The following is a 15,415-nucleotide window of genomic DNA, read 5'->3' on the forward strand; positions in this document are numbered from 1 at the left end:
ACAGAAACTTTGCAGGCCAGAAGGCAGTGGCTAGAAATATTCAAAGTGACAAAAAAGGAAGTACCTACAACCAAGACTGCTCTACCCAGCACAGCTATCATTAGAATCGAAGGACATATAAAGAGCTCCCCAGACAAGAAAAACCTAAAGGAGTTCATCACTACCAAACAGGTATTATATGAAATGTCTTCTTTAAAAAGAATCAAAGGGGAAAAAAGATCAAATATGAATTATAAAATGCCCATAAATACATATCTATCAACAACTGAATCTAAAAAACAAGTAGAACAGATACAGACTCATAGATACAGATATTATGATGGCTGCCAGATGAAAGGGGTGTAAGGAGCTAGTGAAAAAGGTGAAGGCATTAAGGAGTACAGATTGGTAGTTAGTTACACAGTAGTCACAGGGATATAAAGTACAGCATAAGGAATATAGTCAATAATATTGTAATAACTATGTTTGGTGTCAGATGGGTATGGGATTATCAGGATAATCACTAAGTTATATAATGTCTAATCACTGGATTGTACACCTGAAACTAATTTAATATTACATGTCAACTGTAATTTAAAAATAAAATTATGTAAAGTAAAAGAAAAACAAGGAAAAACAAAGTACGGCTGGGGGTGGGGGCTGCTGGCCTGTGGGTCCTCCGGAGACTGGAGGCGGAGAGGAGGAACAGATGAATTATCTTCTGCAGCTGGAGGGGACAGAATGGGAACTGCTGGTTCTTGATGAAATTTTCACAGGACTACCTCAAGTAAGAAAAAGGACAACACAGCAATGTTTTCATAAAGATAAATTTGTACAATTTAAAATATACCTGTATTTAAGATAGCCATACTTGGCAAAATGAAAAATTTGCTAACATGATTGTTCTTGTGTTTGTGTTCAATTTTATCACCTTATGAATATAAAATTCTCGGACCTACCATCATTGTTTTCCAGTTCCTCTTTGAGTTTATGGTGTCCTAAGATACCCTGGGTTAGTGCTTTTGCCAATTCTAGAGCAAATGACTGATGTGTGCATGCATGTGCAGCGGTATGGATGACTGAGTTCACCAATGTCTACTTTGGCAGGGGTGAGGAAAAGCTAGGGACCTCTCTGGGGAAGAAGATGATAGATCTTCCCCATGATCCCACAGATACCCCAACCTCAAGGGTGGGCACAAATCAAGGGGTCTATTACCTCGAGCAAAAAAGGTACCCTCTGACACATGCCTTCTTTTAAAATGTCTTTCAGAAGGAATCCAGGTGGGATTGCTTCAACTCTTAAATGAATTAACCTAAAATTCCAGTTGCCTTTCCCCATAAGTGACAACAAAACAAAACACAACTCTGTCTAAAACACCTGGCTTTGGAGCCTAAGGAACTCAAACCTAGGTTTGGGGTGGTGAACTTCCCAATACTGAGCATAAAGGGAGCACAGGGCTGTCCTACTGCCCAGAGCCCACTGTGCAGCCTCCTCAGAGGCTCCTGCAAGAGCTCCACCAAGCTTCACTGTAACCCTCTCCCCACAACGCCTGATCCATAGCTGCTGCCACTCAGCACTTCTGAGGCCCCAGTGCCTCTGAAACCACAGAATTGTGGTGTAAAACCCTCCAGTGAGTCATCATAGACTTCAGAATGAAATGCTAAGTCCTAGGCATAGTATTCAGATACACACATTCTTCCACAACGTTCTTCCAAGAGGATCCTTCTTCCCCTGCCAACAGCACACTGAACCCACTTTCGTTCTCCAAGCCTGCCTTTCCTTCACCAAAAGAGCGAGGCTTGGGAGCTAGCCAGAACAAGGTTAAACCCTGGTTTCCAAACTATGTTTAGCTGGGTGGCAAGGGCAGGGTATTTCATCTCTTTAGGCCTATTTCCTCACTTCTTCAAATACTCCCGCCTCTGATGTTAAGGAGATGAGGCGAATAATGCTTCTCTTATCCAACCTGGAATGCAGGATAAGCAAAATAAACATAAGCAATGACCATTCCTTTCTTCCTTTCAACGGGAATGCTCTCTGCAACCATGTAGCCCCATCTCCAGCTCTTAAAATCCTATCTACAATTCAAAGTTCAGCTAAACTTCTGTTTTCTTCATGACTGCTCCCTTGAGGGCTCTAGCCTGAAGTCCATTCTCTTCCCTCCAAGCTCATGCTTCCTGTGTGTCTTGTACTTATTTGCTCCTGTGCTCCCTTCAAGCCCTTTGTTAGTGGGCCTACTTAAAGCTCCTCTGGGAGCTCTTGGAGGTAGTGACAGTGGCTCCTGCATCCACAGAACTCAGCCCAGGCACTTGTGCACACAGAGGTGCTGAACAAATATTTGCTGAACTAATGACAAAGAGCTCAAGGTGCTGCTTTTGTCCCCCAGATCCAGGCCTAATGGTTTATTTGCAGGGAAAAAAGGTTTTGTTTCTACTTTGCAAGTGGAGGAATTGAAAAACAAGAAAGTCTTTTAATGAGGCTTGAACGTGATGACATTCATCTGAACTGTTCAAAAGATGAAAACCAGCCCTCATGAAATAATACCAGTGATATGGACAGTTCAATTCTTCAATATCCCTGGCTTTAGACTAAGTTAACACACGAAGACCAACACCTGAGTTCAACTGTATCCTTCTAAGAGTCTCAGAGCAATCCTCCATAAAGTGGGCCAGTATCAGGGTCCTGCCTCTCCATTTCCCTGGAATTTTATGTTTTAAAACTCTTTGGTGAGCCCTGGCTGGTGTGGCTTAGTGGACTGAGTGCTGGCTTGTGAACCAAAAGGTCACCAGTTCGATTTCCAGCCTGGGTTGCGGGCCATGTCCTTGGTTAAGAGCGTAGAGGCAGCCAATCAATGTTCTCTCTCACACCAGTGTTTCTCTCCTTTTCTCCTTCCCTTCCCCTCTCTCTAAAAATAAATAAATAAAATCTTTCCCTCCAGGCCCATGAGGAAACAGTGCTCTAGTGAAAGGCACCACAGCCACTATTTCCCTCCAAGGCTCAGACCTGACTTCTTTCTAAAGAAGCTGCTCCGGTCAGTTCCTGAAAATCCACCGCAGGGGGCAAGGGCCCAGGAGGCTGGACAGACTGGACAAAGGTAAGGCACTGAGAGGAAGGGCTTCTGGGGACCAGCTCCAAAGAGGGCAGGACTGTACTTCAATGAAAAAGCAGGCTGAGGTGAACAGCTCCCCACTACCTGCCCAGTTCCCTGGACACCACTGAGTACTGCGAAGGAGCATTGTTTACCCTACCTGGCTTTTTCCAAGCAATCAAGATATAAACAGCAAAACTGTAAACCATATGTGCTTTGTCCTTTCTTGGAGTAAAGCAAACTTGAATCATTCCAGAAGCATGTGAAGAGCTATAATTAAAGCCAAGTGAGAAGCTTTCTTCTCTCATTATAAGACAAATTTGATAACCAAAGGTGGTTTCATGCACCTTCTCATTTAAATGAAAGTTAGGCAAGCACCGCTGCTGGGTCTGGGATGATGCGGTTCATGGAGTGAGCCATTTTGAATGCTGAAGGTTGACTCTTCTCATCTAACACAAACTTCAACCACAAATGAGGTATAACCTTTAGCATGATATCCATTTCTATGGTACATTCTGGAATGCTACCAAAGCAGCTCAAGAACAAGGTCATTTAAAATACTTAAAAAATAAGGAGAAAAATGTCATTCTGAGTGGCCCTATCAGTCATTCACTCCAATATCCAAGGGGTCAGAGTAACAAGATAACCCCTTTAGTAGACATTTCTTAGCAACATCACCAAAAGTGTGTGTGGGGGGTTGGCATTTTCACAGTGTATACATTTTAGACCTGGTAGAAGCTCATGTTTCCAATAAGGAAACAGACAAGACATTATATCGGTGACCTGAAGTCATATAGCTTCCTGGAGGCACTGCTGGGACTAGTACCCAGGAGTCCCCACTCTCAGTAAAAATACAATTTCAAATGGCAGTTCCTAGCTCCCTGGATCTTCTTTGTGTTTTTGAATCCTTAATAAGAGCACAATGGGAATACTTTACCCATGAAGAATTATGTGGAAAAGAAGCTCTATTAGGTGCATCTTTATCTTCAGTGGATGCTTGGTTTAAAATTAACTATTAGCTACTACAAGATTAAATGTACTTATCCCGTCTAGGGTTTGGCTGGCCAATCCAGCAGGGCCATTATGGAAGAGGGTCAGGTCAAAGCATGTGGTATTAAATCGCAAATCTTTCATGTCCAGAGCATAAGGATGCTCATTAAGATAATTTTATACCCATGACCTCCAAAAGTGTTTCCCCCGCTTATGGCCACGGGGTTGCAGCTGAATGGAATACTCTTGATTCAGTCATAAGGACCAGCTCTGTACACTAGAGAATTCTTTAGAACAAAGCACAAAGAAACAGCTTGTCCTCGGCCCAGCCTGAAGCAGGTATGTTTGGCATTTCTCCCTGAACTCCAGGCCCGCCCTCTTATGCTGGCAGTCCTTTTCTCTCTGTTCAGGCATCCTGAGAGGTGATTTCAGGTAGATCGCTCCCCCACACCAGGTAAGAAGTATTCATTTTATATTCCATGGGGGTGTTAGTAGCTGGGGAGAGAAAAACCTCAAGCTAAGACTTAGCATTTTGAGGCAGTGCTGTCCAATGGTTTGAAGCAAAGACTTGGATCCCAGGTCTACCCTGGCACTTTCTCTCTGCCGGAAAGGGACAATAACAGTGTGATGAACATTAAATGAGCTGGCCTAGGACCTGGCATAAGGCAGGCACTATATTTGCCTTTGCTGCGATTCTAGCCAAATGCTAGCATCCTCTGCTTCTAATGCCTGAAGGCCCATGACTAGGTCTGAAGTGGTGTTGCTCCTACTGTGTACAGAAGCCCAGCCAGAGCATCCTTTACGTGGAGAAGTCTCCAACCTACCAACTGACTCTAGCTTTGCAGCCTAAGTCTGCTTTAGTTGTGAAATTGCAGAGTGACATGCTCCTGGTGAAACCAGCTGCAAAGCCGTGTTACTGAAGGTCTACAGGGTCATTTTAGAGGAGTCAGGCCAGGCTTTGGAACAGCCCCAAAGCTGCCTCTCTACTGGAAGCAATCCTCTCCTCTTCCCCTGGGAGGGAGGGATGAAAAGAAGGCCGTCTGGGCCACATCCTTCTCTTCATTCACCCCACTGGGCAGCACTGCCTCAGGGCAGTGCCAGATAAACCGAGGGGCAAGTAACAGTGGAGCGCTGCCACGCCTGCGCTTCTTTCTGAGCAAGGAATTTCAGTAGTAAGGGAATAAAAAGTGAGAAGTATTTTAGGTAATGGTCAGACCTTAGGAACAGCAATCGCACCAGGTGTTTCAACTTTTCTGTACCTCTCTTAAATGGGAAAAAGCAGAATACTGACTTTTTCAAAGTATTTTGGCAAATAATATTTTTGTAAAACTCAATCAGTTGCAAGATCTTTTAAGTGTTTTTCCAAATCTCATTTTCCCACAATAACAAACCTATTTTAGGAAAGCCTAAAGGGAAAGAAAAACAAGACAGTTTAGAATATAATGTTTCCAAAGCAACTGCTCTGTGGTCCTATCAAGGACGTTCAAAGCCAGAGCCCCGGGAGCCCGGGGATGAAGTGCCTGTCAGGCGCCTGGGGAGGCGCTCCAACAGCACCGGCCCCACAATTACAGAGAGGTGGGGAAGCACAAGCAAAACACCCATCCCATCTAATACTCAGTTTCTTTCATCTTTCCAGTAATGCAGCATCAGGAACCTTCAAAATAAGTTTAAAAAATATTGATTTCTGGTTCTGGCAACACAGCACATTGAACAAAGGCAGAACCAGCTCTCCCATTATTGACACAAACACAGAAATGCTACATAAATCACACCAACACAACTCCAATATCATGATGCTTAGTTGTAAGGTAAGGTTTCCCTCACCCCCAAAAAATATCTTGCAAAGAGGAAGTTAGTTCACATTCAAGTCCTTCTAAATCTTTCTTTTATTTGGGGAAGCCACATTTACCTGAGATGACCCTAGCGATACTACTTTGGGATGCTTAACAGGACACCTGATAAACCATTCTCTTTTTTGTTTTTAAAAAGGTAAATACATTTAATATAGATTCATAATTATTCCCAGAGGCATGACCTCCCAAATGTTGCTGAAAGCTTTTTAAAGAATATTTTAAAAGCAATATAGTAAATAAATGGTTAAGTTTGGAGATCACTGTCATATCACAGAGGAGAAAAGCAGTCTTTCATGTTACAGAATGAAAAAAGAGCAGTGAACATTTAGAAATAAACTAGCCATTGAAACTAAAAATAAATGAAATGGAAGAGCAGATTAGACAACTCAGTATGAGTGAACTAGAAGAATGAAGAACAAAGATACAGAGCTGCAACAAATACAAGAGAGACAGGATACTTGGAGCCCAAGAATGTGCAACACAGGTCTAACAGGAGCTCTGGGAGGCAATGGAGATGGAGGAGGAAAGGCCCCAGTCAAGGAGATGATGCCAAGTTCTTTCTCAAATTAATAAAGCATACCAATTCTCAGATTTCAGGCATGCAAGCCATGAATGAGATAAATAAAAATAAATGACTAGGCACACTATTTTATTTTTAAATGTAATTTAAAAATAAATTAGATTAAATTACAATTAAAAATTACATTTTTAAATGTAATTTAAAAATACTTGGAAAGAAAAAGATTACCTACAAATGAACAATGGGACTGCAACATATTTCTTTAGAATAAATCTAGGTGCTGAGAAAAAAGAACTGTTAATGTAGAATCTACACCCTGCTAAAATACTATTCGAGCATAAAGACAAATGAAATTATATAGGACAGGGACTTCTAGAGTTTATCCTTCAGAGAAAAGAACCACTTCAGAAGAAAACTGAACGTCCAAGGAAAGAATGGATTTCACAGATCAAGAGAGAAAAACAATCACTAAGTATTGATTGTGATAAAGATGACAATTCAGGACCTTAGGAAGAGGTGGAACCAAAACACTTGCTGACAATAACATGGAGGATGGGGAATCAGAGATGAAATATTCTAAGGTCCTTGTATTATTCAGGAAAATAGAAATAATCATTTAGACATTATTAAGTAAACAATGCGTTTAAAAAACTTATGGGTAACTAACAGAATTAGAATGAATAACTTACAAATCAGTAAAATTATAGTCAACAGAAAGCAGAAAAGAAAACAAGGACAAAGAAAGCATGTACACACATAAAAGATTTAAATTACTCCAAATAAATAATTCATATGCTAAATAAAAATGCATTAAATTTTCCCACTAAAAGGCTAGAGACTGTCAGATTCAGTCATTAAACTTCTACATGCACATCTGGTAAAAACAAAAACCAGTCGAATTTGAACAAGGAGACACATCCAAGGACATTTGACACAACTGTTAACTGGAAACCTATGTCCATCCCCTCACTGCCCCCCAAACCCAGATAAAATGATATAAGAAATTCTGACACTAAAATAACACAGAGAAGTTAAACTTAATAATTTGGTTTGTGTGACATCAGTGTAACCTGGCAGCCGAGGAGAGTGGACTGGAATGGGCATGTGTGAACAATGATGACTTCACTGTAATAGTCAGTGGGGGTGGTAAGCGCCATAGAGTGGGCATGTGTACTGTGTGGCCGTTGCATTCAAAATGACTGAATAGAGCAATGGATCTGCATCTAAATTTGCATTAAGCTTGAACATTCCTCCATGGAAACTATTCTGATTCAGAAGGCTGCAGCTATGGGCAACTGCTGATTGGCAGCTTCATCACAACAATGCACCCACTCATGAATCACATCTCGTGCAGAGTTCTTTGGCGAGACATCAAATCACCCAGGTGACTCAGCCCTCCTACAGCCAGATTTGGTGCCCTGCAACTTCTGGCTTTTCTCAAAACTGAAATCACCTTTGAAAGGGAAGAGATTTCAGACCATTGATGAGATTCATGAAAATAAGACAAGGCAGTTGATGGTGATTGGGAGAACTGTGTGAAGTCCCAAGGTGCCTACTTTGAAGGGGCTCAGGCATCATTGTCCTATATACAATGTTTCTTGTATCTTTTTTACTAAATGCATATTTCATATTACGTGACTGGATACTTTCTGGACAGACCTCGTATAATATTGACTGAAGAAAGTTATTTGAAAATGAGTATAAACAGTATAAAATTTTACATAAACAGTATACATTTATGTAAAATTTGTAAATGTAAATTATGTAAATGTTTGGCTGTTGTTTTTTTTTTAAAGATTTTATTCATTTATTTTTAGAGAGAGGGGAAAGGAGGGAAAAAGAGAGGGAGAGAAACATCAATGTGTGGTTGCCTCTCATACCCCACTGATGGGGACCTGGCCCACAACCCAGGATGTGCCCTGACTGGGAATCGAACCAGTGACCCTTTGGTTCACAGGCCCGTGCTCAATCCACTGAGCCACACCAGCCCGGGCTGTGTGAATTTTAAGAAACTGTCTCAGAATATGCCATATATTGTCATGTATACATACATACATATATAATAAAAGCATTAAAATATTTCTAGATAAGAAATATATGAATTTCAGAAGAAATTTACATCCAAGGAGCTATACTTTAAATACATTTTGTTATGTTTTATAGACAAAAAATTCAAACCAATAAGAAAATGTCAGTATTTGTTAGATGCATAGACATTATGTAATTTTATTTTCCATATTTTATAGTTCAAAATTATAATTTAATATGAAAACTACAAAGGAAAAGAAAGAAGTTTGGATCTATGCAAATCCAGATCCATCTACCCAGTTAGCTATCAATCACTGTTTTAAAATTACATTTTAAATGTTCTGAATATGTGTGTGAGAGAATTCTCTCACACTACGTACAACATACAGCTCTACTTGCAAGGGAATAAACACATATATACTCAAAAAATAATATTGTCTGTAATCTGTGGTTTGTCTTTCTTGAATAAAGTAAAATGGTGGCTCTGGCATTTGCTTTTTTTCTAGCTTAACGCTCAGGACACATTTGGTGGACCATACCAAGAAAGGGGAGACAAAGACGTGTAAGAAACATTGTAACAACACTCATCCTGTGTGAAAGGATGCTCAGGGCACATCTACTAGAGCACTTTAATGGAAAGGAATGTGTCATAATCCTTGGGAATGGGGAAGCAAACCACACTAAAAAGCCACTCCTCTATAGCTGAGCCCTCTCACAACTTCACAGAGGAACTGATCCTTGAGAGAGTCCTCAAAAATGAGACCGAGGTTGTGAAACTGAGGCTGAGGTCAGAAAGGAGGAGGGGATTTTTAAGGGATAGGGACCTAAGATGAAAGAGCCTGGTGTGGAGGGGGCAGAGGAGACCCAAGGAGAGCTGTGCATAATGGACAGGCTATAAGGAAGCTCAGTGTCTCCTCCTAAGAAAGGTTAGCGGGCAGTTCTCTCAGTTCCAAGACACGTGGGCTGTGCAATACTGCCCCCAGCACCTACTGATGAGTCCCAGCATCAGTGCATGGAAGCAAGCTGATTAACAGGGATGGTCCCTCTTGGATGGTAGCAAATCAAGCACTTAGATCCTCTTTGCTTAGAGTGGTGAGGCCAGGGGTAAAGAGGAGAGAAGAGACACACCAAAATGGTTCCACATCAGGACAGAGGAGCTGCCTAAAGTGGAAACCCCATGTGTGATATGTTAACACACAAAGGAATTAGAAATGGCTCGGACAACTTGCTGGGTGGGCCAAGGGAAACTTGAGTCCAGCCTGGGTATATGCTGCATAATTCAGAAAAGCCACAATTTCATGTTGGGTAGGTGGGGATTCCCAATCTGGGGCTTGGGAACAAAAGACATGTGGATAGTTTAAAAAACAAACAAGCAAACAAACAAACAAAAACAGTGGGGCATTCATTCAGATGAAATGTCCTGAATCTCTGGGGGGAAGAAAGGAACAAGAGATTTTTACGTTTGCTATGAGGGAAGTTTCACAAAGCTGAGTAATGCAAACTAAGTTATTTCTCTTCTATAACTTCAAATTTTATTTCTGAGCCTTCACCACTGACTGTGATCTCAGCACCTAACTGAACATGTAAAAACTAAAAGGCTTGCCATAAAGTCCTGCACTTTCAATCCAAAACATCCCACTGTTCAAACATATTTCTAATCAGAAATCTAGGACCTTTTTCCTGGAAATAAATACTAAATTCATGAGATAATTAGGAGTAATGCCACGATTTTCCTTTTAATTTCTTTAATTCCTTAATTAATTTAATCTTAATTAATTTTAAATGCATAAACTATGAACGAATCTACTTTTCCCCCATATTTTAAACTAAATTACTTGATTTTAAAACTGTCATTTACTTTCTTCTAACAATTTTAAAGTTTCTGTGTCCCTCCCTTTCCTTTTTAAGATTTCTCCTTGTCTGCTTTGATGACAATTTCATTTGTCTTAACATAGAACTCTCAAAGGCAGCTGTGAACTCATGCCACAGGATTAAATGAAGAAAAATGTCAAGGACTAAGTATTTATTTTTTCAACTCTTTACAGACCCACTCTTTACAGACCCAAATATGTAGACAAGCAAAAGGGTGTACCCTAGAGACTGACAGTCAGGACCCTGCCAGCTGCGTGGCCACAGGTGAATGCTGTGACCCTTGGGATCGTTCTCTGAAGCAAGGGGGTCCCGGGGGGCTCCACGATCGCCTCGGTTTCCTGTCGTACAACTCCACGACCGCCCTCCTATGTTTTAGTACTCACTAGGATATAAATTCTAAGTTCAAAAAGAAAAACCAGTAGCTACAGTGAAATTACAAACTTGACAAACGGTATGTTCTAATAGTATTCCTAATGAGTTTACATAAGTACAGAAAAAGGTCAGAAAAAAACCCATGTGGAAACATCATGTAAGTTGGAGTACCAGGGCTTATTTCCAATGGAAGCATATCCGATCTGGGTAGAGTTTATAATCTTGATTTAATTTAAGGAATTATTGCCCCCTTACCTATTACTTCTCTATGTACTTTAAACTCTAAGTTAAAACTGTTATTTCCCTCCTCTGTATATTAAATCTCTACAGTCAACGCTTGGGCACTGCTCAATGCCTGTTGTTCTCATGAGCTGTCAGCAGAAAATCTATACTCCTTCTTATAATGCCTTCGGAACCCCTAATTTGGTCATTTACGCATTTAGCTGTAATTTATACAGCACTTTGCCTCCTCTCTTCACCAAGAAACTATCTGTTTAAGAGAGGTTAAATTATGAAGTTACAGCTGTATCTCTATGGTTAACGAAACATTTACGGCAGATGCTTAAGTTCTATGATATTTAATAATCTTAAATATTTTTCCTTAGATGACCACTATATATAATAATAAACTCTATAAAAGCTTTCTTAAGGAAATAGCTCTATCATCTATCAATTATGGGAAAGTAAACAGCTCACTCTGAAAAACCTGACAGCTTGCTGCGGTTCTGCCCCTTCAACACAGACAGATGTGCACAGGGCTGGGCCCAGGAGTCAGTCCCGGGCACTGGCCCTGCCTCCGTCCTGCAATATCCATCTTGGAGGCTAAACTGCCTTCGTTCTAAAATGGGACAGAAAAAAGCAAAAAAGGACTTGTAAGCATTTGACAGAGTGTCAAGAATGTAAGTAATGATAGTAGCATCTACTGTTCTGGTCACAGAATCTTTACCATGGCTTCTGAAACACGTGTGGGAGAACAAGACACAGATCATCCCCAGCTACCACACCTCTGCTGTTCAAACGCAAGGCTTTCGACAGCCTGTACACCCGCAGCCACTCTTGCACACAGCCACAGGTAGACAGGGAGGCAGCACAGCCTGGGGCTGATGGCAAATTTATTCTTTCTTTAAACATTAACTTTAAGATTCCCCTCCTCCCCTTATTTTCTTTACTACTCCTTGAAGAATTAAAGCCACACAAAAAGGTTAACAATTTAAATAGGACTGCTTAAAAGTGTTTATGTATGGCTTAATCCTCCACCCCAGAGGCGTAGCAATAGTTTTGCATTGTAAAACATCTGTGCTGTAAGCTTGCAAGGTATAGCCCTTCCCCTAAAACTGCACACAAATTGTGTTTACCACTGGAGGGACGGCCCCGCTGCCCTGTAACTTTAAAGGCTATATTACTACACTTTGCAAAACAGGAAGGACATGGTATTGATTCTGCTTTGTCTTTCATTTTTATTTAAGCTACATTTGCCTTTGAGGTCACTGAAGGTGGTTTTCAACATTTCAGTTATGTAGAAGAAATAACTAGAGTCTGAACATATGCAGACCATTCCAACCTTAACAGCAGAGCTCATATCCACTCTTCTTAGCTTATAAAAAATCAGATCTCAAAACTATTTACAGTGATCAGATCAGGATAGAGAGGATGACTTACCACAAACATGCCCAGACTCAAAAAAATACCCACTTCCTTCCTCCCCACCCCTCGAACAAGAACTATTTATTAAATGCTTAATAAAATGCTTATAATAAGTTCAGTGTTTTACATTTTGTTCATTTTCCACTCTGTATTTTGTTTGCATAAGAGTATTTCTGAAATATTTATTTTAATTCTAAATATAAAATGAAACATGAGAATCAATAGCAAAAGCTATTTGTACAAACAGAAGCCATATTTGTACAAACAGGTCTGGCATTTTGAAAAATCACTTTTAAAACATACTCAAATGGCATGAATGTACTTGCATGCCCAGTTCTCTCACCATGCTTTTTTCATTTAGGAACACAGTTCAGGACAGTGCATGAGTAAGGTGAGAGCAAGCCCGTGTTAACCTCTAACCTACCTCACAGAACATGTAGAGAGACAGCAGTGTGAGCCCCAGGTTATACACCACTAAAATTCCTCGGCAAGAGAAGGGCTGCCTGTTCTTCATGTATTTTGGTCCCAGCCACACGATTAGTAAATATATGAGGGAGCAGATAAAAGTAGGTATATAATTGTCCAGAAGAAACCATCCTTTTACTCTGGTATCTGGAAAAAAATAGAGGAACAATATTTAGTGATTAATCAAGTAAATATTAAAAGTCACCACATTTTTCAAATAGTAAAAAAATTTATCTGACCACAATTTTGTAACAGTTACCTAGCATTCTTAATACTAGCAAGACAACAAGAGGAAGCGTGAGGTTTCAATCTGGGTCATACAAGGTGAAGCTGCTTGTTACATGTTTGAACAATAATGTGAGTATTACTCATGGTTTTTGCTAAGTAAAATAATTTAAAAAATCCTTTCCAACAAATCTTTAAAAAAAGGAGGAGAAAGCTAAATTTTCCACTAACTGGATTTATTAACCTGATTTGTTAAATTATGCATGGGATAACGAAACCCTAGAAATGGCAGTCTTGGAACTCTGAAGTTCTCTATCTCAGCCAAGAGTCAGCAAGTCCTCCCAGCATGCACGGACTCTGAGAAAACATGCCATTTAGCCAGCTTACTGATGGTCACTGAGTAGACGGGCAGCATCTGCCGTGAGCGCAATGGTCAACAGCACAGGGCACACTGATTTTTTTTTTTTAGGTGAGGGTGAAGCAGCAATGATCAGCAAGTGACTATTTAAGGTATGTAAGAACCATGTGAGGAGTAGAAGCTTGAAAGAGAAGATGTAAAAGGATTCAAGGGATCTACTGGTATAGGAGAGACCTCCCTTGCTCCCATCCCTTTTCCTAGGTACAAATGAGGAAAAGGGAAATCGTTCTAAGCAGCTGCCGGCAGCAATCTGACAGCCGTCTCCTTGGATGGGAGTAAAGTTCCTGGCAGTCCGATCCTCTACCGGTGTTATCTGTCCACTGCAAGTCAACTTCCTCTCTGGCTGACTCCCAGGAAACCACCTCTGCAGCATATTCCCCTCCACATCCTGCTATAGTGAGCCCCCAAACCTGTGGCTTTCTCAGGGCCCCCCAATCTGGAGCTCAAGGCACATGCAGGTTTCACCTCCTGCATCCTCTGAGAAACAGCTGTTAGTGAGGACAGCCTCTGGCCTTCTTTGACCTCCTGGCTGGACCATCTTGCTATCTCTCCAATGCTTTTTCCCTTGTCCTTGAAGGACAAGCCTCTGTCTACTAGGGGGAACTACTGTCAGTCTATTTTCTTGCAGACACTTTAAATTCCCCAGAGTTCCTGGCTTTCTTCCGTGGCTTCAGAGGGAGATGGCCTCCACCCTCTCCCACTAGCTGTGCTAGGGTGGTTCAGGGTGCTTCTGTCAGTTCTGCTGAACTGCTGGTTCTTAGAAGTCCCTCAGGGAAGTGGCTGGCCCCAGTGAACTTAACAAGGGGATTCTGAACACTTTGTTTTTAGCTGTCAATTCTGAGAAAATAAGTTCCCACTTAGCAACTGACATCAGGTTTGTGTGTATATTATGTACCACAAACACAATAAATGCACAAACATCTCCCATTTCCTTTTACTTAGAGCTTTGTTTGCCCCTACTTTTTAAATTTTACAACAGATCTTCCTCTTTCCATATTATTAGCAAGTATCCTACCTCCTTCTACAATGCCTAGTACTCTCCTGGGTGGCTGGCCCTGGCCCCTGCCCCAGCCCCAGGTAGGAAATCCTCAGGGACCTAGTTGATCAAGGTCATCCCAACCCACTCTCTGGTGACTGGTTCAGACACAGGCACATGAAGCTTTGAGATGATGACAGCTGGAAAAGAGCTCTGGGGAAGAATTTCCTGGTTCTTAAACCCATGCAAATGCAATTTCTCCCTCCTCTGGAGGTACTGCCATCCTAAAAGCAATGGAGAGTAAGGACACCTATTCTGAGGACAAAGATGCTGATGTACTGAGGATGCAAAGTAGAAAATGAGAAGAACAGGCACCCTTGCTTAATGACATACAGCCTCTGAAGAAGTGCAGGAGTTGCCCAACCTTGTAATGCAAGCTAGTAAGTTTTATTATTGCTTCAGCCATTTAAAATTGAATTTTTGCGTCCCATAAAGCATTGTTCCAACACAAGCATATACAGATATACAGATGGATCTAACTTGTTCTTTTCCATTGGCTGGGCACAAATTTATTTAGCCTGTCCCCTACTGATGGGCATCCAAGTTATTTCCAGTTTTCACAAGCAATGCTGTAAGGAGCATCCTGATACACATCTTTGCATTAGTTGTAGCATAAATTCTTAGGAGTAGAACAGCTAAGTCAAAGGGCATGTGCATTTTAATTTCAGTAGAAGACACAACTACCTTCCAGAAAGGTTACACCAATTTAGACCTTCTCCACTTCCTTATTATTACAAATGGTATCACACATAAGATTCATCTCTGCCATACAGTCTTTTGTTACTTTCTTTTGTATTTTAATAATCACAAGTGAAACTGAGAATCTTTTTTAAAAATCTGTTTTAAAATTACAGTTTTTCTGTGAACCTAAAAAGTTCTTTCTTTATAGATAAGACATTAAGAAACATTCTAGCCCTGGCTAGATGG

The 15,415-nt window shown here is 40.9% G+C and overlaps 1 protein-coding gene across 3 annotated transcripts in view; it reads right to left on the bottom strand.

Moving 5' to 3' along the window:
* Positions 1 to 15,415, bottom strand: part of ELOVL5 (ELOVL fatty acid elongase 5) — a 76,868-nt gene that overhangs the window by 13,215 nt on the left and 48,238 nt on the right. For all 3 annotated transcript variants that reach the window (XM_045843451.1, XM_045843450.1, XM_045843449.1), the window contains one exon: positions 12,769 to 12,956. In XM_045843451.1, the coding sequence (XP_045699407.1) occupies positions 12,769 to 12,956 (188 nt within the window). The remainder of the gene's footprint in view (positions 1 to 12,768; positions 12,957 to 15,415) is intronic.

The sequence above is a fragment of the Phyllostomus hastatus genome, unplaced genomic scaffold, assembly GCF_019186645.2.
Source record: "Phyllostomus hastatus isolate PE091 unplaced genomic scaffold, TTU_PhHast_1.1 phas_contig_40, whole genome shotgun sequence".
NCBI lineage: Eukaryota > Metazoa > Chordata > Mammalia > Chiroptera > Phyllostomidae > Phyllostomus > Phyllostomus hastatus.